A 23,466-nucleotide genomic window follows, 5' to 3' on the forward strand; every position below is an offset into this window, starting at 1 on the left:
AGTCTTCTACGGACATGAAACATGGACAATGCTCGAGGAGGAGTCTACCTTGATTATGTATACCGTGTTTGTTATTATTATCTCCAACAAAAACAAAACTTTTTCGTTGGTACTCTCTTGTCCCTTGTTTCGCATGTGCATCCAAGAAAAATTGATTCCCTTCAGAAATATGAACACCAAGGCACGCTCTTGGCTCCTGTTCTGTTCAGGACGCATCTCTGCTCTCAAGTAACTTTCCCGTCGTGTTGAGGAGACAGATTGGCCCATATGCCGATGGCAGTTTCACAGACTTCAGTAATAGCACCTGTTCCTGTATTGACCACCTATCAGCGAAAGTACACTCGTGCAGATACCTCTACATAGCTGACTAAAACATGCCCGGTTTCACTGTGACAGCTGTCTTGAAAATTGAATTACGCATAACAAAGTACGTACAAGTAATGAACTATAAATTTATACCTGAGCCAAGATGAATACACCACTTAGGTGTTCCAATCTGCCAAATTAACGATTCAGCAATCTTGGATTTTATTATGGGAGAGCCAGCCGGTTTGTTTTCGTTTTGCACTGAAAATGAATTTTTCACCCCGCCTTCTTCTCTTCCACAAACTTGGCAGATTGGAGCACCTAGTACTGTATTCATCGTGACCTTAACTGTAGAGTTGTAAGCGAGTGTTTAATAATCAAAAACCAGTTCCTACTATTCAACGCAGAAATCAATCTCCTAGCACAAGGAGTTGATGAACCAATGCACCATGCGTCTCTATATGCTTGTATGCTTGTACATACGTCGAACAGGTTCAAAGTTTGTTGGCACTAAAAAGCAATAAATCTCCAAAAGTAATGATATTACGAACTTGGTGGCTTTGACAAAGTTTTTCGGGAAAACTTTTACTACAACACTCGCATAGACCTTACATGTTGTAAAGTGAAAAACATAAATTTTTCATCTCACTTTTAGGGGGATTGATCATTAGGCTGAATACCTCTAAAGAAGCGCATCGACTTACAGATAAAATGACTCGAATACGCCATACGCTAAATCACATAATAAAGACACCAATAATTAAACGCGCTAAAAACATGATTTTAGTCACCGTGAATTGGCGCTCTGGTATGGTTTGTCAAAGCAGACTCTCTTACTGCTAACAAAAGTCTTGTTGAGGGGTAATTTTGCATTTCTCTCTCAGATCTCTCGACCTCAATCGCTGCATACCATAATCAATCCTAAATGATCGCTATAGGCGTAGCTTTCATCCTCTATCCAGATCAGATTCCTGGAAAAGCCATTGCTGCCGAATGTCAAAGCTTGACCCCTTCGATTGATGCAGTAGCTACCCCACTCTGCTGCCCAGAGTGGGGTAGCTACTGCGTCGCGGGCGATGATAACCGGTTTCTAACCCCCGAAATTGAGCAATAGCCTATCGACCATTTAGTAGTTGAACTGTTCTTCTGGCCACCAATGTGAGGCATAGTAATTGCAACACACCATCTTGTCTACTAAACTACGGGAACATACTCAACGTATGTGTACGGCATATTGGACCTATAACTGGCCCTTTGTGCAAATCGCCGTCATCCTACATCCGTCAACGACCCTGTTGGCAGGGCCATTATACGGAACGATCCTTGATACGAAGACCAACTCCCACAGCAATAGCAGAGCAGCAACAAAACGGTTGAGATTGACTAACGTAGATAAGACACTTAAATGCCCTATCGCAGGCCTGCGCCTTGTGCTCCGACCTCTTACAGTACCAGAACTTATGCCCAGACTCGAAGCAATATCAACACTTTTCTACCGAAGGTGGCTGGTAAATGCTCATAGCATATCCCGGGCAGAAGCCATGAACAGAATAACAAAACATGATATGGTTTTGATTGATATAAGAGATAAAAGAACAGGCAACAATATCAAAAATTTGCACCGAAATATCATTTGAACATCAAGATATGCTATGAATAAGAACAAACTAATGGCACATGATATTGATCACTTCTTACAAATAGCATAACTAGATCTCCTCATGATATTTTAGTGCAAAATATTGATATTGCCGTCTGATCTTTTATCTCTTATATCAATCATGTCAATATCTCATTTTGCTATCTTATCAACATTTGATATTAATGAGATATTTTCGTCTACTCGGGATCAACTAGCTAATTTTCAGATTTCGTAGAACTTTTTGGCGTCTACGACCGGTAACTAGATCCAAGCTACCTGTGTAACCCTTGTAACGTTAATTAGAACCCTATTTATGCTATTCTATCAGTGCGAAAAAAAAATCACAAATTTAAATGGAGTGTAAACCAGTGCAAGAGAATATAACTCAATAAAACGCTATTCTGTTATTGATGCCCTACTATGTTATGAACTAATTGTGCATAAGAGGTAAAATACCAAAGGAAAAATACAAAAAAATATGTAAAATTCTTCAGGCATAACCTACATTGTTATTATAATACTAAACGCATAACAAATTATTATTCGTTTGGTAACATGTGATATCTAAAATATTTTGCAAATTTATTTTTGGTAATATTTTTTGGAATTGTGTGCAGTTCATACATAATGCTGTTATCAAGGTTATCGCTCCTGCTCAAAAAGCCGAGAATGGATAATTAAGACCACGAGAAATCTGAGTAGTATTGAATCAATCATTCTTAATTGTTTTGGATCTAGATTCTCAATTTATCGAGTTGAAATTAAAGAAGTAGCCTTTTTGAACGAAGCTAAGCAGAGATTAAAAATCAGGTAAGTGTATGAAATGATTTAGTTAACTGAAGCGAACATAATTTAAAATTCCGCGTTGAACAGGCTATATTGCCCAATCAACGTGGGCGTCAACGGTGGTTTCCAACCTCCGGTGAATTCCTTTGCCTGTACGTTTCGATCAAGTTATAGATATCATTCGATTCAATTTTCGACGCGCTGACTACGACGCACTGAACGACGCTTTTTCGTCCATCGATTGGCGTTTCTTGTACTTCGAACTAGATCTCAATGCCATGGTGCAGCTCTTCAACGACGAGATACAACGAGTGGTTGAAGCTAATGTTCCGCTACAGCGACCACCGTTAAAACCTCCGTGGGCAAACAAACGTCTTCAAAAATTGAAGCGTGTCAAGCGCCCGGCACTCCGGAGATATCGACTTAATCGCTCGCCTTGTTCCAAACGTCGCTTCTCGCTCGCCACCAATAAGTATGTGCGCTACAACCGCATCTTTTATGCTCGCTACATAGACCGAATGCAACGAAGTCTGCGCACATGTCCGAAACGATTCTGGTCCTTCGTCCGGTCAAAACGCAAGGAAGATGAGTTGCCTTCATTAATGTATCTGCGCGAATCTTCTGCTGAAACGACTTCCAGAAAATGCGAATTGTTTGCTGAACATTTTATGAGTGCTTTTTCCAACATACAAGTATCCCCTACACAAATTGACGCTGCCTTACGAGATGTTGTAACAAATAGCATCGACTTCAATATCACCGAAATTTCAGAAGATCAAGTTCCTCATGCAATCCAGAAGCTAAAATACTCCGTATCTCCCGGTCCCGATGGAATTCCTTCTGCAGTTCTGAAGGAATGTTCAACTACGCTTATTACACCACTCGTAAAGCTGTTCAACAAATCGTTACATCAAATGGAGTTTCCTACTAGCTGGAAGGGACAAAAACCCCCTATCCACAAGAAGCCGATAAAAATAACGTAGCTAATTACAGAGGAATAACATCACTGTGCGCCTGCTCCAAACTATTTGAGATTATTGTTAATAATGCCCTCTTCGAATCTTGAAAGAATCATATTTCCTGTGCCCAGCACGGGTTCTATTCGAGAAGATCAGTCAATACTAACCTTATTGAGTTTTCCTCTGTGTGCATACGCTCTATGGATGCGGGTTTGCAAGTCGATATTCTGAAACTTGATTATGCATATGTACAACATGTGATAGATTTAGTTCGGAAAAGGTATTGGAGGGTAACCGCCCCTCCGGTGGGGTTTGATCCCACGACCCCAGTTCGCATGACAGGTGCTTTCCCTACTAAGCTACGAAGGACCTCCGTCGTCCACCGCAGCTTAGCGGGTACTGATGAAACCAAATTCCCAGCACCAGGTACCAGCCGATCTCTCGCAATACATTTTCAGAACTAACTCTCTCAAATGTGTTTTTGTTCACATGTCAACCAAGTAGGATGAGTATTTAGTATTGTCCGGCTCCTACACACTTGCTTCATCAGCAACGGTGCTCAATGAAGTAGGGTTGTGTGAGGTTGTGCCACGGATCAAACCCCACCGAAGGGGCGGTTACCCTCCAACACCTTTTCCGAACTAAATCTATCACATGTTGTAGGGTTAAGGCAGGTATTTTCGTCTTTTCGTCATAGTCTCGAAAACCAATAAAGGAGACACTTTTTTGACAAACTCATTCGTATCAAATCTTAAGCTCAGGAGATACGTTCTGCTATAGTGGAACTCTAGCGAATGGATGTTGCTTTCGATGGTTTAGCCCCTATGACGATGGACGGAAATACCTGCCGTGTCCCTACATATGCATAATCAAGTTTCAGACATAGTAATTAATTTCCACTCCGGGTGGCTTAATACCCGGCATATAGGCAATTAACTTTGAATGTACTGAAGTCGATGCTGTTTATACCGATTTCAAAGCTGCCTTCGATCGGGTAAATCATGACGTCCTACTACACCAGCTCCTACTAGAATCCGACGCTTTCTTTGTTACATCTGGTGTGCCTCAGGGGAGTAACCTGGCAATCGAGTTTTCTACGCAGATGGCATGAAAATCTATAGGGGTATACACTTAACGGCGTAAGTTGCTGCGTATCTGATTATAGAAATGTTTCACACTCAATCACAAGGGACATATTTCAAATCACCTATGAAACATTTCCATAAACAGATACACAGCAAACTACGACGTTAAGTTAATCCCCCTTATATGATTATTGCGGGTATTGATGATTGCCTGGAGCTACAAAACATGCTGGATTCTTTTGAAGAATGGAGCAAACGTAATTACCTGGAACTGTGTGTCGATAAATGCAGTACGATTTCCTTCACAAAAAAACGATATCCGTTGCACCATGTGTACACTTTATCTGGACAACCGTTGGAACGAGTCGATCAAGTTAGAGACCTTGGCGTGATGCTCGATAGTGAACTAACGTTTCGACTTCATTACGAGAACGTTATCTCTAAAGCTAACAAACAGCTTGGCTTTATTCTAAAGATGGCCGAATTCACTGTTCCCCTCTGCCTCAAAGCTCTGCACTGCACATTGGTACGATCAATTTTGGAATCAGCAGTGGTGGTCTGGTGTCCTCATGCTAGGAGCTGGATCGAATAAATCGAGGCGGTTCAACGAAAATTCGTTCGCATAGCTCTGCGATATCTGCCGTGGTGTAATGCACCCATTCTACCGCCATACGAACATCGCTGCATGCTGCTCGGAATCGAAACATTGGAGAAAAGAAGGACCACGATACAAGCAGTCTTCGTTGCAAAAATACTGATCGGCGGTATCGATGCCCCTGCTATTCTAGCTGAATTGTATATTTATGTTCCAGAACGACCTCTACGACGCAGAAATTTCCTGTATTTCGCTCCTCGTAATAGCCGTTATGGTCAGCATGATCCAATAAGGTTTATGGCTTCGCGTTTCAATGATGCATTTAGGTTTTTCGAGTTTGATGAGGGAGCTTCTATATTTGCTAACCAGTTAAGGCTGCGAATGTGAAGTCGCGCGGAAAACAACAGATGCTGTAGAATATGAATGTAGATTTTTTATAGTAATTGATTTTTTTGTAAGTTTCTGTGACTATTTTGTAGACATGTGTGAATAGCTGTTAGTAAACTTCATTAAGACTATAAGTCAGATGGAGGTAACAATAAAATAAATAAATAAATTAATTAATTAAATACCCGAGGGACTCGTCCGTCAATAAGCCGTGCGCCAATAAGCTCGTCACTTCATATCGAGGGGACGCGTTTACCCTTATTTTACGCCGGTGCACGAGTCTTGTGGTCATACCAAGACCACCGTAGTTGGCCTGTTCTGCGATCCGGTGAGTGGAAAACCGGTAAGTCAGCCTTCCAAGAACTCACACCATCCATCGGACCCCTTGGGCATCCAACGAGCTAATGTTAAAATGGTTTAAAGCCATCATTTTTCGCAAAACACGAAAATTTTTAGTAACTAGGGTAAAATGCCCAATAGTGGACCTCCTAGTAGCGAAATTTTGCTCTTCCTGGCGTAAAGAGTGGAAATTTTCAAAATAATAATTTTGCGTGACATCTAATATCAAGCTCTGCATCTCGTCTTCGCAATACACACATAAAACACTCAGATATTCGACGTTATTCGTTGAAATTAGCATTTTAAAGGCTGACTGAATTCGCCCTATAGTAGACCACCTGGGGGTCCATAATAGGAAATTGCTTCCCTATAGTCGACACTTCATTTGATTTTTGTGTTCCGTTTCGGGACGTTCTTCTTCCCTATTATGGACCCCCCAAAATATTCCTATAATGAACACTCTCGTGTTTATTTTTTATAAAATTGTAAAAAATCATCTAATTTTACTTTCCATAGCATTTCCAATGCATGTAATCAAATCATAGGATTGTAAGGTAGGTTCTCCCGATGGAATTTCATAGCAAAATGTTTAGATTGTGCTGTAATAATGCAAAAATAGCTGAAGGGTCCAGTATTGGTTGGGGGTCCACTATTGGGCACTTTACCCTACGAAAAACCGTGTAACGTAGTAGGGTCAACAGGTTAGCCATAACTCGTTTCTTAATCAATAAATTTTCCTTTAATTGAAACTATAGACTTAAGCTTGATAAATTATAATATATTTAATTAAATTTACCTTCGTATGGGATTTAAATTATAACAAACTTTTTTTCGTCACGACATAAATTATTGATAATTTAAAATAGATTTGGATTCATTCTAGTAGCTAGCCGTTCCTTTCATTAAGTAGATAGTTAATTAGTAAGTTTTAGAGAATTTATCACTAAATTTCTATTTATATTGTTTATTTGCATGAAATTTCCCTGGTAGCAAACATATTTTCCACATATTTTTCTGCAACTCATATGTGACCAGATTTAGTCATAATCAAGTTACTGCAACCGATTTTGTCTGACTTGTGCTGCTCGGGTTGGCTCGGCTTAATGTTTTGGAGACGTTTGTGATCTGTTGCGACTTCGGTTATGAGGAAACTTAATTAACCTGCCCTAAGAAGGGAGCTTTTAGTTTGAGACTCGAGCTAACAGTCCTTTCAATCGAAAGGTGGCGCTTATGCCGTTTGTTTAGCGGAACGGAACGGAACGTTATACCCTCTAAGTCGTACGAATGTCGTTTCTATACTTTTGCACCGCACAACTCTACCCTAGGTTCACCATACGCCAATTATAGACTTCCAATACAATCAGTTTAGATCCGCTATGGCAGATAGAGCATAAATACGAATTTTCGGAAGAACTGACACGATTAGTCCAAGTGAAGAAGGCAAGTTCTGAATCCCACATTTTTCGGACCAGCTATTTATCATTTAACAGGGATTGTCCTAAGTGACACAGTATTTTGGCGTTGCCATTGGATGACATTGCCGATATGGAACGTGAGTTTAGGAAGATGGAAAAACTCACATCCAACTGAAGAGGCATTGGAGAACTGGAAATTAACAAGTCAGAGGAGAAGCACATGACCGTATTATAACTCGTCTACCAAGAGTTTTTTTTTATGATGTGACGAAATCAAATATCACAGGACATGGATATTAATCTAGCACGGAAATTCAGATTGATTTGATGTATACAACTGTAATACTTATCACCAAAAGTTAGCCATAACCAATATAGCTGTGTTGCCTGGATCCTACCTATATGTTGCTTTCTTGTGTATGAGCATTGAGCATAGACCACTTACGAAAAATAAATTCCATGTATAGGTGAGCTATGTATACCTGTAAAGAGAAAAAAAGAAACAATTCCATTAGTTTCCGTGTAATTCGACGCATTATACGAATTTATTCAATATTTCAATTGACTAAAACAGCAAATATACTATATTAACAATATGATTCACTCTCACGAAATTTTGGCGACACCGCATGTGGCGCCATCCGTGCCCAAAAGGATCGATACACGCTGAAACGAAACTACCCAAAATATGAGGATCGGTAAACACACACACTTCAAAATGTCATCACAACAAAAAATAGGGATGTCTTATGTTTTTTGTGCACATAATCGATTAAAGTTAATCGAATACCAACGGAAAATCAAATGTTGTAGCAAAATTGTGGTAGACATTTTTTTTACTAATATGTATAACAAATTAGATGTTGCGCGTTGAACCGCCGGTGCCTCATATCGATACACGGTGGAACATTTGGAAAGCTAAGAGGTTGCTGTTGAAGTTAATACTTAATATTCTGCATCCACATCTCGTTTTATACTCGCTCTCTGTTCTCACATTTTTTTACCGGTTTTTATCTTACATTGGCCCAATTCTGCAGCTCGTTTGGCTGCCATATATTTTTATTTTTTGTTTGTTTTAATTTTAAAAATATTTAGAGGCATCAAATAATACAATTCTTTGGGAAATTTGACAATAAAAAAAGTCAAAGAATCGACTCAGAAAAAAAAACAAGGTTATACTCAAGGACGGAAATCTTCGTTTTACTATCAGTTGGATAGACGTTTTGATCAGACGCTCGACAATGCAGGCACGAATATCTCGCAGCATGCTGTCAAACTTCCATACCAAATTATCCGCCCGATCCTTAACAGCCGATTGATAATCGAACGTAAAAAATGAATATCTACCGGGGTTGAAATGAATATTTGGAATTGCGGTTGATTTGCACCGATAAATGATGATTATTTTACTTCATATACTAAACAGATTCATATATTTTAAGAATCTGACTTCAAAATGTTAAATCCATGCACTGCAGTATGAAATGATATTCATATTTTGAGATTTCAAATTGAATATCAATGTACTAAACTGAAGATTGATTTTGACACCGCACAAAACAACGCTGACACCGAGATTCGACGCTTCCTGCTGTTCGTGTACATACCGTCCTATTCATTCGCACATTCAAATTTGTGAAATACTGGCAACTATAATTTTTAATTTATAATTTTAATTTTCTAACTACTGACAAAGGTAGTGTTATCATGATAGTCGAATGACATTTTATCTGCACGGCTTATCATCCGTTTATCAACTCCCGATGAACATTTTGTTTAATTTAGTGACAGGCTAAGAAAATAATTATTTATTAATAATTTTTACTGAGAAAAAATTATATCACGCTCTGAAAATACTCAATAAATTTACAAATATGAAACATTTTGAATCTATTTATTCATCTGTTTATTCACAAAATTATTTGAAATATCCCTTGTCACTATTTAACTCACATTTCAAAGATTGTTTTTTTGATTGAATCATGGTAGGGTAGGATATGAACACAAAATACAACAGCCGTGAAAAACTAACGCAATCGCACTCACATTTATTTAGAATGTGGCAGCTGACAGTAGGACAGTGAAACCTGAATGAAAAAGACGGCATCATGAAACTAACGAGGCTAGATTTAAAACGCAATATGAAAATTCGGAATTTGGTTGACTGCAAACTAGCTGTTCAGTTTGCAGTCAACCAAATTGATTACACGGTTCAAATTCAAGTACTTCTGGGTGGAATTCGATAATGAATCTTATTGATTTTTATAGAGGGTAAGTGTACCGGTTTTGGCCACCTTAGTGCCTAACATGACCAATCCTGAAAAAGCATTTTTTCCAAAAAAAATCGATCGGTTTGAACAGTTAAGAAGCAAAGCCCTCCAAATTGCTTTAATTGCAGTAAATAATGCAATATGTAAATGAAACTAAGTTTGGCCACCGAGTCCATATGATTTCTTTAAAGGCCGATACAAATATTTAAGGACTATTTTGTCTCCCCCCCTCGGATTTTTTTTGCCAAAAAATAATATTTTCAGGGGCCAATAAAATAAAATTCGGATAACTTTGAGGTTTTTGTTTAAGAAGGTTTTGAGGAGTTGTTTAATTTTGTTTTCATTTTAATATTGATTTTTTATTATCTTCCCCCTTGACCTTTCGGAGACCAGTAGGACAAAATGTTAATTAAATATTTGTAACAGCCTAATTTGTTCACCACGTCAAAATATAAGCTATAACATCCTTTTGTTGTGGTATGCCATATTGTGGAGCAGATCTCATTTTCAATATGGCTATCCTATCTGCAAAAAAACTGCACTTTATTAAGCCATACAAGAGTTGAACAAAAAGGGGGAGGGGCAACACTTTATCAAAATTCAAATGACCATAACCCTGTGAAATATCAATAGATTTCTTTGGTTCTGCCAGGGTTCAAAAAGAAAACTCATCTTGTTTTGGAAAATTTATGTTCAAAGCACTGAATACCGGCAAGGATGTTATCGATCATTTAGTAATCTGCGTTTGATCACTTATTAGTTTGTCAATAACTTACTCCAGAGGCTAAATTTCAAAATGTGTTGTATGGTGGACTTCTAGTGCGAAGGTTTTTCTACAACTAACAAGTCGATGAATTTAACTTAATTTAACTTATAACGGAGTTATAGCGCTAGTAGCAGTAACTTATACGAAATAATAAAAAATTTCAATCCAAAATTTCAATCATTTGGTATAAGTTACTGCTACTAGAGCTATACTGCCGTAATCTGGAAAAGTGACGTAACAGCCATTTTACAACATGCATGTTTTCCATTTTTCTGTTAAAGAGATCGACGAGTAGTACTCGTTAACACCATTTTTGGAAAATGGCGTATACGTAACTTTTTCAGATTACGGCAGTATAGCTCCGATATTAGTGAAATAATTGAACGAACTGTTAGGCAGAGTTGTAGATTATCCTTTGCTCTAGAAGTCCACCATACAACATATATTGAATTTTAGCCTCTGGAATGAGTTATTGACAAACTACTAAATGATCAAAAACATATAACTAAATGATCGATAACCCGGTGTTGAACTTAATCTAGAATTAAAAAAACACCTTAATAAAGAATTAAAAAAAAAAATGATCGATAACATACCGGAGATACCGGAGAAGATCAAGATTTTTAGTCACATTCTTGTTGGATTCACTGCTAATTGATGATTGGGAAGCCGCTGTGAAGGCCTGTGACAAATTAATCGCGAAAAATCTTGCAAATCCGTTAAATCACTGCAGAGGATGCAGAGAAAAGCTCGACTAATTTTTATTAATTTTGCCTTCGGTGAAAGCATGGATACAAACCCATCCATAGATAGATAAAACTGAAATTTTGAAATTCTAGCTCAAAAGGAAATTTAAGCATTTAAATGAAAGGCACTAGAAATGTTAGTTCTGGAATCAATATTACGATAACATATATTGATTATATTATTAAAATGAAACAAATTTAGCAAAAAATATTTGGTAGGTGAAGTTGCGAATACCTTCCTGCTTAACTAACATCAAATACATTTTTCGAGAAAAGTAAGAACTGTTGAGGTTTACTAAAAACTAAACATTGCTTTCCACGCATATATGTTAGCACCTGAATGCTGGCAACTATGGATAAAAAATCTTGCGAAAAACTAGCTAATGCTTGCAATTATTTTCGACCCAAAAGAAATTAAATCAATATTTTCTAACGCGCCGCAAGCATTTTCTTGCATGTGGAACAGCTTCTATTGGAGCAGTCGAATCAAAATTTATTTTTCTGTATTATAGAAATAAGTGTAAAAGAAAAAAAAACGATCTGCTGATGATCGATTTATTCAAAAAAGTATGGACATCCCTGCACTGTCGTATGAAAACTTTCCAACAGTATGACAGTCACTGTTAATTGGCAGGAAGATTTGCTAGAATAAACAAGAAGAAAACACGTTTAGATTCCTCTTTGCTCGCTAGATGATGTTGTTATCACCGACAAATGGTTCGCCATTTCGTTGTATGGAAAAGCTCGAAGTGAACCATATTGTTAATATAATATATTTGAAAACAGGTATGATTTTCTCTACTTCTTAAACTCTATAATTTCGATGGTCATTGCCCACCAGTTAACGCTTTGCTTGACAGAGCTTTGATTTGCAATAACATCCAACGGTTTGAATACGTAACAAAGCTATCATCCGGGTAGCACAACATTCTCTAGAGATGCACAGCTTGAATTAAACCTTACTCAATTCATGGCATAGTAAACAGACACCAGACACATATTCAAGAGCAGCTTAAATTGTAATTTTAATCGAACATTTCCATTAGGGTACTTAACAACATGAATACAATTATCCTAATTAAAGTAAGCAACAACGCAATCATCTCACGCTCACTTCTCAATTCAAATTATGTCATTAGCATACAGACAACCAGTTTGGGCTGTCCATATAATTGATAGCTCAACAATAAGCCCTGAAACAAGCAGTACTCCCATGCAGGACCGGCTTTCTTAGAAAGGCATCTGCCTTGTGTCTGATTGGAATTATAGATAAGCGCAGTGCCACCACGCACCCTCGCCATGCCACCTTTACGCCTTCGGTACCCTCTGTTGCACAAAATCGATCAACCTCGCTTGACAGCTTTATTTACTGCGTGTCCTCGGAAGGTCAGCGAAAATTGCTAATTATTTACAGCAAATTTATTACAGAATTAGCTGAGCATAAATCAAACAAGAATATAATTACGCCCAAACAGCTTGTAAATCATTAACTATTTCTGTCGCTCGGTCTCACAGTATAGGGAAACCCGAGATGATTGACTTTTGCGTTTGACATCCCTGCGTCATTTTGTTCCTCGCCAAATAACTAATCAACTTTTAGTGTCTCGAATAATTGCTCAATCGTACCATCCTGACCTGACCGGAATGGGTCAAATTTATCAAGATTTGGAAATTCTAGTGAAATAACTTTACCGAATTGTAGTCCTTTGAAGCCGGTGTACCCCCAGGATTTCCCATTGTGACCTTTCACGAGAAACCCGACGGTTTAGGTATCGCTTCAAACGCATTTGGTTTTCGATCTTCCGCTTGCGGCAAATGACTGCCTCAACCGCAGCCAGACGATACCATTGTCAAGAAACGTGATTGCCGCATTTGCGTGTGGTTCCCGTGCACAGGAAGATATAGGACAATGAAAACAGTGGAAGTTGTTTTCGACATATTGAGTCGGAAATTACAAAGCATGCATAATTGAAAATCTCTTAAGCATTAATGCAATGCGATCCTCTGTTAAACTAGATGCTTATGCTACAAGTATCCGAAAGTAGTGTTTTAAATTCACCCAACGCAGATTTACAAGTGCTGAAAAAGAAGATAAAATACGAACATGAAGGAGTATCTGATTGCTCGATTTGGTAATAATTACTCACTCGGGACGTTACTGAACACTCTCTCTGTGGTTCACATATGTGGTATTGGTGGCTGGAGGTGGAGCTAAGGAACACATTGTGTAATTGATGCTGTCAGATTCAGTTTCTATCCTGCTAAGTGGGACGTATAATACAATGCGTCGCGAATAAGATGGTAACCGCCAACTGCTTTCTGATACGATGCGGTATCCAATTAAAATAATTACTAATTAATTGGTCGTAGGCATTGACCGCCAGTTCAACGCAGAACAGGGCAGCCATTATGGCCTGGAGCTTAGTGTATTTAGCAGAAGCCGGCACATTGTGCTATGTTCAGTTCTAAGATTGATCACTAGACAATTTTGAACGGCCTGAAGTATGGTGGTCTAACAGAAATAATTAGCATTCGAAAAGATGTTCTGATGACCGTGAATAGCTTTGACCTCGTTTTCTGTTTTGAGTTCCTATATTTATTTTAACATTCAATCTATTTATGCTTCGATAGCTTGTGTTATATTGTAGCATCTATGCGAAATTAAAAAGCCAATGGACAAGTGAAAACTGACATCCAATGAAGGCATTCACTCCATCTGTACATCAACTTCTCTAATATCGGCTAACTCCAAGCTGAGCATCGCTACGTGGAAAATAAATTGAATCGTAAAGTGTAGTTTAATTGAGAATAGAGTTATCTTAATTGAATGAAGTTTTTAATTGCTCTGTAAACAAATCCAGCGCAAAACGGCGAAAAACGGGAAAACAAAACCAAATGAAAATGTCTACTTTGTAGAATGCAAGCGCTGGGGAAATGGTGGTGGAGGCAATTGCGTGATTTTATGTGCATTTCTTTTTATTTTCAGTGGATGCTACCGATGAGAATTACTTTGGTGATGTCGATAAAGTTAGACTGGAAATCATTTCGACCAATAATGGGAAAGTGAGAATACTTTTTTGCTGCTTCATAGATACATGATCTCAAAATGAGAATGGGTAATTATCAATGATAAATGTATTATCATCAGCAGGAATGGCGAGGTGACACGCACAATGAAAAAATAATGTCTGAATATATTCGCATTATGCAATTCACTATGAAATGTTGACAAAAAAGTTGAAATATTTAGGTAATAGAAGTAAAGTGTAAAGATGATTGTTAGGTGATTATACATTAAAGGTGATAATAATTAATCAATTACGAGACGAACCAGCTTTGGGCTGAAAGTCTAGCTAATACTGCCGTTATACGCATAACTGACCCATGTACATTGGAAATCCCAGCAAACATGGGACAAATATGCGTAAATTATGGTCCCCAACGCAAAATGAGCCAGAACGAAGCGTTATACCACAGCCTCTGGGTGAGGCTGCCTATCCGATTCTGTTTTTTTTATCGAACTTGTGTACAAATGCGATAAATTTATTTTCAAAGCTTGTTCTAATTCGAAGATCCTCTTTTTGTATCGATGTTCTTTATTTATATTGAGAGCGATTTCTGCAAACCCAGCCCCCAATTGTCGATTGCAATAAATGTGAATTGCCGGATACGAGAGAGAGAGGTGCTGTCGAATTTCATTCGTTACTGTTTCTCCATACCCGTGTGTCTAACGCAGGAAGATTTCAACAACTAACTCGAAAAAGTGTTGTTTTTTTCGGAAGAACTACTGGAAACTTGGGTTATGTTTATTGTTGTCTTTATTCAAGAAGTTTCCAGCCCTACACGGAAGAAATAAACTACCCAATATTGAGTTCAATTCACCCAACCTCGAACATCCGTACGGGAAGCCAAAATTTAACAAATGGGGTCGAAGAAAAGATATTTTAGTTACTAGACAAAGATTGTCGCTGTCGTCGCTGTCCGAAACATCTTTTGCTGGCGAGGATAGGGGAGCTAAATGTCAAAGAAGGAAAATCCATACGATTTGACAGCTTGGTACCCAACATGTTCCGGACAGCAGAACAAAGGGAACCGAAGCGACAATCTTTATCTAGTAACTAAAATATCTTTTGGTCGAAGTATACACAGATAGAAAAATCCACTGAAATTTACGCTCAAAATCATGCACATAAATGGAACGCCATTGTTAGAGTAATTCCACACGGGATATAGCCTAAATGTATACAATATTTGACGTGAATCGTCAATATCGCATACAAGTTGTAAGCAATCTTGTTAGCAAGAGGACCATTTTAGCGCAGAAAAGCGTAAATTTCCGCATTCCAAGTTTTACGCGCTGATTATTTTTCATTATTTCTTTCTGTGTAGATAGTGGAATATATAGATGAGCGAAGATAAATCCATTGTCTCCAAACGAACTGTCAAACGTGTCTCCAAACGAGCATGACGTCACGATTTCAATGGAAACGTTAAGGGCTGTGACGTCATATGCGCGTGAGCACGGGCAAAAAAATCGACTCAGCCACGCTCATCTATAGATTCTACTATAGATAGTGGAATATATAGATGAGCGAAGATAAATCCTCTGTCTCCAAACGAACTGTCAAACGTGTCTCCAAACGAGCATGACGTCACGATTTCAATGGAAGCGTTAAGGGCTCTGACGTCATATGCGCGTGTGCACGGGCAAAAAAATCGACTCAGCCATGCTTTCGCTCATCTATAGATTCTACTATCTATAGATTCTACTATCCATAGACCAATCCAAGTAAAAATAAGAAAAAGACAAACGACGGTGTTAACTTTGACAGATCCTACAGGACAGCATAGGGAGATCATTTTCAAATGCTTATAATAAATTCTAGACAAAATTTAATTAAAATCTGATTGATGTATGGCACGGAAAAAGTTCCGAACTGTATGATAGATACATTTTTGGAAAACATTCAAAAATTGAGATAAGTTTCCAGATATGTAATCCAGAACTTTTTCCGTACCGTACATCAATCAGATTTTAATTAAATTTTGTCTAGAATTTATTATAAGCATTTTAAAATGATCTCCCCATGCTGTCCTGTAGGATCTGTCAAAGTTAACACCGTCGTTTGTCTTCTTCTTATTTTTACTTGGATTCGTCTATAGGTCGAAGTAGTTTGCCTTTACTCTCAAGCAGGGTTTGAATCCTAAAGAGAAAGAGCAAGTCTCTTACTTATCATCTCTGTATACATATACGATATATAGCATACCGCGAGAAACTTTTTTCGCAAGCTGTCATGATAGAGCACGGAGAAAAAGGAAAAAGCAAGTTAGCTTAATATTTAATCTTCTCAAATCTTTTTCAAATTTTATTCCATCTGAAGCTTAACAATTAAGCTTCATTTTATGCATTGCAATGCTTTTTAAAAATGTATTCTTTGCATCGCTTAGTATAATTGGGACTTAGGAAAAAATCAAGGTTTGCAAGGTAGGTGGCGGCCGTAGTCCACTAAGTTTTTTTCGGATTTTATGAAAAATATGCTTTTAGCATGTATCCTAAAATGACATTGCTGGACAACATTCCCGATGACCGCCGGAAAGAAGTATGGTCCACGGAAAACGCCAGCAGCATCAACGTCTTGGACCAGGTGATCGTGGAAGATAACGGCAGTACAGTCAGATGGTGGACGGGTACGTAGTGGCATTCAATCTTGTTCAACAGATATTGCTCATGTAGCACCGTGATTCCTCACCCATTCACAGATGGACAAATACCAATCTGCCAACACAAACTACAGCAAAATACTCGGCAGAAAATGTCGCAGCCGTTTTTCGGAATCGTCAGCAAACAATCCCCAGGTAATACATTACAATCGTTTTCGCACAAAAAAAAACATAAATTATTTACTATTTTAATAAAACCCCTAATTAGGAATCAATTTTCCGGCCAGAAACGTCAACGTAAGATTATACACCGTTTTCACTTCCACCACAAAGATGTTAAGCAAACCTTCAGTGTCTCCATGAAGAATTTCTGCATGATTAATGCATTTCGTGCACGATTAATGTAAAGTTGAAATGGATTTCCTACATCCCCTGCCGTCGCAAACAATATCAACATATCATCGCCGTAATCGCTCCCGTCCGTCTGGAAATCCTCTAAGAAACATCTAAAAATGCCGGTGAATAACATAAACACAAAAGTGAAGCTTATTATATGGAAATACATTTGAATTCAACAATTTTTAACTCGAATTTGTTTTGATTCTAGCATTGGAAAATAAATAAACATAAACATCGAAAAAAGATAATTGCTTAAGGAATTTAATCATTGATGTAGGATTATTTTCAAAGTAATCATTTCCAATAATTAAATTAAGTTTAATCCTTGAAGGCTTATATTGAAAATAATCTTTAGGATGAGTGGATAGACCGAATATGGTTTTAGATTAAAATTTAAGCTAAACAGCTTTTATATTTTTATCCGTGAGAACTGATTTGGGATGTAATACCCCATGATAAATTTATTTTAGGAAGCTCCAAATGTGGGGAGCACTGGCCCTGATGATGCATTTCAACTTGTTCTACACAGCTGTGCAGTAACCAACACGAAAGGAGCAAAAACAAAGCGAGAATCACCATTTTTCTATGGGGGCTGCCTATCCGATTTTGTTTTTTCGCGCTTGTATACAAGTTTGATAAATTTGTTATCATGGCTTGTTATGATTCGGAACAGTTTTTGCCTCTCTTTTATCGTTGTTCGTTGTCTATTGAAAGCGATTCCTGCAAACCCTGCTCCCATGTTAAAAAAGTACCCAACGGAAAATTTATTTACCCAACTGGAGGTTTAATTACCTCAATGTTAAGTTCAGGCAATAAACTCAAAATTGGCTTCCCGTATTGAACTGGCGTCGTTGGATTGTTTCGCTCTTTTATTTTTGACAACAGAAAAAATAACTCAAAAGTAAGTTAAAAAGCTGTTGGGTACTTTTTTTCTTCTGTGTAGGCTGGCTCGCCTCTAACATGAGTTCGTACCTGGGTACTGCGGATAGAGCCGCTTTTTTGCTCTCAAGCGAGTAGAGGAATGTTTTGAAATTAATTCCATAAGCAAAATTATTTTGCAGTTGCTTGGCTGTCAAAAATTTTCCGCTCTTCGAATTTCTCTTTCCACGCTGCATTTTTATCATCAGACTAAGGTCGGAGTGGCCTGTGCTGCGAATAAAAGACTTCTCCATTCAGCTCGGTTCATGGCTGCACTTCGCCAACCACGCAGTCTGCGGAGGGTCCGCAAGTCGTCCTCCACCTGATCGATCCACCTTGCCCGCTGTGCACCTCGCCTTCTTGTTCCCGTCGGATCGTTGTCGAGAACCATTTTCACCGGATTACTGTCCGACATTCTGGCTACGTGCCCGGCCCACCGCAGTCTTCCGATTTTCGCGGTGTGAACGATGGATGGTTCTCCCAACAGCTGATGCAACTCGTGGTTCATTCGCCTCCTCCACGTACCGTCCGCCATCTGCACCCCACCATAGATGGTACGCAGCACTTTCCTTTTGTCAGTTTGGTACGGCGGCGAACTCTATTCGATCGGAGCGTCTTGCGGAGTCCAAAGTACGTACGATTTCCAGTCATGATGCGTCTCCGAATTTCTCTGCTGGTGTCATTTTCGGCAGTCACCAGTGAGCCCAAGTACACAAATTCTTCTACCACCTAGATTTTCGATGCAAACTCGCGGTGGATGGCTCATATTGTCTTCTCTTGAACCTCTCCCTATCATGTACTTCGTCTTCGACGTGTTGATGACTAGTCGGATCCGCTTAGCTTCCCTCTCCAGTCTGATGTAGGCTTCCTCCATCTTCTCAAAGTTACGTGCCATAATATCTATGTCGTCAGCGAAACCAAATAGCTGGACGGACTTATTGAAAATTTTACCACTCGTGTTAATCCCTGCTCTTCGTATTACCCCTTCCAAAGCGATGTTGAATAGCAAACACGAAAGACCATCACCTTGCCGTAACCCTCTGCGGGTTTCGAAGGGACTCGAGAATGCCCCTGAAACTCGAACTACGCTCATCACCCGATCCATCGTCGCTTTGATCAACCGTGTCAGTTTATCCGGAAAACCGTGGTCGTGCATTAGCTGCCATAGCTGGTCCCGATCGATTGTATCATATGCGGCTTTGAAGTCGATGGATAGATGATGTGTGGGCACGTTGTATTCGTGGCATTTCTGCAGTACTTGGCGAATGGCGAACACCTGGTCCGTGGTGGACCATTCGCCCATAAAACCCGCCTGGTACTGCCCCACGAACTCCCTTGCATTTGGTGCTAGTCGACGGCATAAAATTTGGGAGAGTACCTTGTAGGCGGCGTTCAGCAATGTGATTGCGCGGTAGCTGCTACAATCCAGCTTATCGCCCTTTTTGTAGATGGGACACACGACACCTTCCATCCACTTCTGCGGCAAAACTTCCTCCTCCCAAATCTTGGTAATGACCCAGTGCAGCGCTCTAGCCAGTGCCTTACCACCGTGTTTAAACAGCTCTCCTGGTAGTTGGTCAACCCCAGGGGCTTTGTTGTTCTTCAGCCGGCCAATCTCCTCTTGGATTTCCTGAAGATCCGGAGCCGGTAGAATTATGTCCTGCGCGCGTTCTCCCAGGTCCATCACCATACCGCCATCTTCGTCTGCCACATCGCCATTCAGGTGTTCTTCGTAGTGCTGCCGCCACCTTTGAATCACCTCACGCTCGTTCGTAAGAAGGTTCCCGTTTATGTCCTTACACATATCAGGCTGTGGCACGTGGCCCTTACGTGAACGGTTTAACTTCTCATAGAACTTTCGTGTGTTATTAGCGCGGTACAGTTGCTCCGTTTCTTCACGGTCTCGATCTTCCTGCTGGCGCTTTTTCCTCCGGAAAATCGAGTTTTGTCTGTTCCGCTCCTGTTTATATCGTGCCTCGTTCGCCCTCGTGCGGTGTTGCAGCAATCTCGCCCATGCTGCATTCTTCTCTTCCACTTACTGCTCACATTCGCCGTTATACCAGTCGTTTCTCTGATTCGGGGGCACCGTGCCAAGTGCAACGGTTGCGGTGCTACCAATGGCGGATCGAATATCTCTCCAGCCATCTTCAAGAGACGCTGCGCCTAGCTGCTCTTCCATTGGAAGTGCCACTTCCAGCTGCTGCGCGTATTCTTGGGCTAGTCTACCGTTTTGTAGCCGCCCAATGTTAAGCCACAGCGTCCGACTTCGACGCGTGTTGTACACCGTCGAGAGTTTTGAGCGCAGGCATACTGCAACGAGGTAGTGGTCGGATTCAATATTCGCACTGCGGTAAGTGCGGACGTTCGTGATGTCGGAGAAGAATTTACCGTCGATTAGAACGTGGTCGATTTGGTTTTCCGTTTCTTGGTTAGGTGATCTCCATGTGGCCTTGTGGATATTTTTGCGGGGAAAGAAGGTGCTTCGGACTACCATTCCGCGGGAGGCTGCGAAGTTTATGCATCGTTGGTTGTTGTCATTCGATACGGTGTGCAGACTATCCGGTCCGATGACCGGTCTATACTAAGGTGGCTCAAAAAACACTTTTTCAAATTGTTTGATGGGCAAATTGTTTGATTTTCTCGCGGTTTTCTGCATAACATTCTGTATTGAATTCTTCAAGATCTGAATGAGTATCATAGTTCTTCATCGTAAATTGTGCCGTCCAAATGCAATTCACTGTTTTTGGATGTTTCTGCAGACATTTTTCCATATAAACTTCCAACGAGTTTAGCACCGCCCAAACGTTGACCGATTTGGCTGAAATTTTGTCCAGAGCATCAGGGCATCAAATAGAATCGAATAAGAGGGCGGCCTATAAAAAAAATTGAAAAAAGTTTTTCTCATACTAATTTGAGCCACCCTAGTCTACACATTTCCTCCCTTCCTACCTGTGCGTTCATGTCACCGATGACGATTTTGACGTCCCGCAGTGGGTATCCATCCTATGTCTGCTCCAGCTGTGCGTAGAACGCTTCTTTCTCGTCGTCGGGTCTCCCTTCGTGTGGGCAGTGCACGTTGATGATGCTATAGTTGAAGAAACGGCCTTTAATCCTCAGCTTGCACATCCTTGCGTTGATTGGCTGCCACCCAATCACGCGTTGGCGCATCTTACCCAGCACTATGAAGCCGGTTCCCAGCTCGTTGGTGGTGCCACAGCTTTGGTAGAAGGTAGCCGCTCGATGCCCGCTTTTCCACACTTTCTGTCCTGTCCAGCAAATCTCCTGCAGCGTCACGACGTCGAAGTTGCGGGGATGTAATTCATCGTAGATCATCCTGTCGCAACCTGCGAAACCTAGCGACGTGCAATTCCATGTTCCAAGCTTCCAATCGTGATCCTGTATTCGTCGCCTAGGTCTTTGCCGATTATATCGAGTCGCATTATCTCTTATATTGTTCGTAATGATTGGTTTTCTAGGCGGCTTATTGGGCCTGCGCAAACCTCTTGTCTCGTCGGAGGGCCGTCGCGTCAGGGCTGTTTAGCGTCCCACCTAACACTAGGACTTGGGCTTGTGCGCTTTGAGCGGCACACGGTCGCTTTGGTGGGGCCTACTTGCGGATACATGCAGCTTTTTATAGAGGTTAAACAGGGCCCACTGTCAAACCCCACCACACCCTAGGCAAGCCCCACAACTCGCAGATGGCCTGGGGAGGGATCGTCAAGCCCTTGGACACAGTCCCTGCTGCCCACGATCGAGTGGTGTGCCCACGAAAACGCGAGCTCTTTGAAACTTGGATTCCGTGAGGAGTGGCCTTAAGACTTCTGTTTTATCCAGAAACACCGACAGCTTGCGCAGTAGGCAGTTCTTTTCCTGCCAAATGGCTTGCTCTGGTGGCCACTACTGTTTTTTGGCACTGTTGGCAGCTCTTTTGAATACACTTTGGCCTAAATCGACCTCAACAGAGCAGTTCGTGATTTAAATAGTTTTTGTTTTGATAGTACTTTGGTATCACGGGGCCAACTTTTCTCCGGAAACGACCATCCAGGAAAGATCGCAGTTAGCCGCGATTGGAAGCGGTCGTGAAAAAAATTGCTTGTCAAAACCATTTTAAAAATTGAAAAAAGACCAAATTAAGTGTTGAAGTAATCTCGCCAAAAGAAATGACCTTCTATCAGTGAAGATTGTATGCTGCACTGGACCCACAAACACTGCTTAGAGATCGAAGATTTACCACATCGCAAGAGACTTCACACGTCTACGTGGGCTGAATTTCATGAAATGTGCTATTCCTTTGGCAAACCAACGAAGCTTCATCCCAACGTAGAATAGTTACTGGCTCAGGATTGTCCGAAGGCTTCAGAAATTTGGGCACATTCATCCGTACCAAGTGAAACATGGAATGTCTGGAGCCCGTATTATAGAGTTCATGGACAAATATTCCGGTGAGATCCAACCATATTATTTATGCCTTGACAAACTATTTAAAATATGTAAGAGAGATGCATATATGACTAATGTCGTTGTTGTCCAGTCAGCAATCATTGAGTAGGGAATTTGGATTTTCTTTCGTATAGCGTTTCTTATGTAAAAACTGCTGCGCAAAGTTCGGTTGATAATATGGATTGCAAGAGTACTCTATTTCGATGATCGACCATTTTGCAATTCAACTGTATTTTAGGTACAATTTATTGACACAGCTGGACGAAATTAAGCACCTTCTTTTTTTTGCGTTTTGTATGCTCAAGGTGCTCAAATATTAGCTCAATTTTGACTCGATGTAACTCGTAAATCTTAGTTATTCTAAACTTTTTTTTTACTTACTAATGATGATGAGGATTTTGTTTTCTATTTTGTATGAAGCAACATATAACCCATTATTTTTTAAACTCTTTCGAAATTGTGTACAGCTCCCAATTGCACAAGTATACCTCTTTAAGAGCATCATTATCGGGCGCAAGCATTTTGATCACCCGCGCAGCGCTGTCATTTCAGTTTCGGTAATTTATAGATATTGTATAAAAACCGTTATTCATTTTTTGATTTTATGTTTTTTTTTGTATACAATGTTTATATATATATCTTGTGAGCAGTGTTGGTAAATCGCAAGTTGTGATATAGTGATAAAATGTGTTTAATATGTTATGTTTTGACGAAGATAAACTAGTTGTATGGCGCCATCAATCTGTTTCATT

General features: G+C 39.9%; 2 protein-coding genes across 2 annotated transcripts in view; one reads left to right on the forward strand and one right to left on the reverse strand.

Annotated features, from left to right (window-relative positions):
* LOC134205184 (neurotrimin) overlaps nt 1-23,466 on the reverse strand; it is a 972,131-nt gene that overhangs the window by 432,384 nt on the left and 516,281 nt on the right. The window lies entirely within an intron of this gene.
* Nucleotides 16,595-17,716, forward strand: LOC134206895 (uncharacterized). The gene is made up of 4 exons (XM_062682639.1): nt 16,595-16,781; nt 16,842-16,984; nt 17,057-17,152; nt 17,226-17,716. The coding sequence occupies exons 2-4, from the start codon at nt 16,843-16,845 to the stop codon at nt 17,318-17,320; spliced, it is 333 nt and encodes a 110-aa protein (XP_062538623.1). The 5' UTR covers nt 16,595-16,781; nt 16,842; the 3' UTR covers nt 17,321-17,716.

Source organism: Armigeres subalbatus, chromosome 1, assembly GCF_024139115.2.
Source record: "Armigeres subalbatus isolate Guangzhou_Male chromosome 1, GZ_Asu_2, whole genome shotgun sequence".
NCBI lineage: Eukaryota > Metazoa > Arthropoda > Insecta > Diptera > Culicidae > Armigeres > Armigeres subalbatus.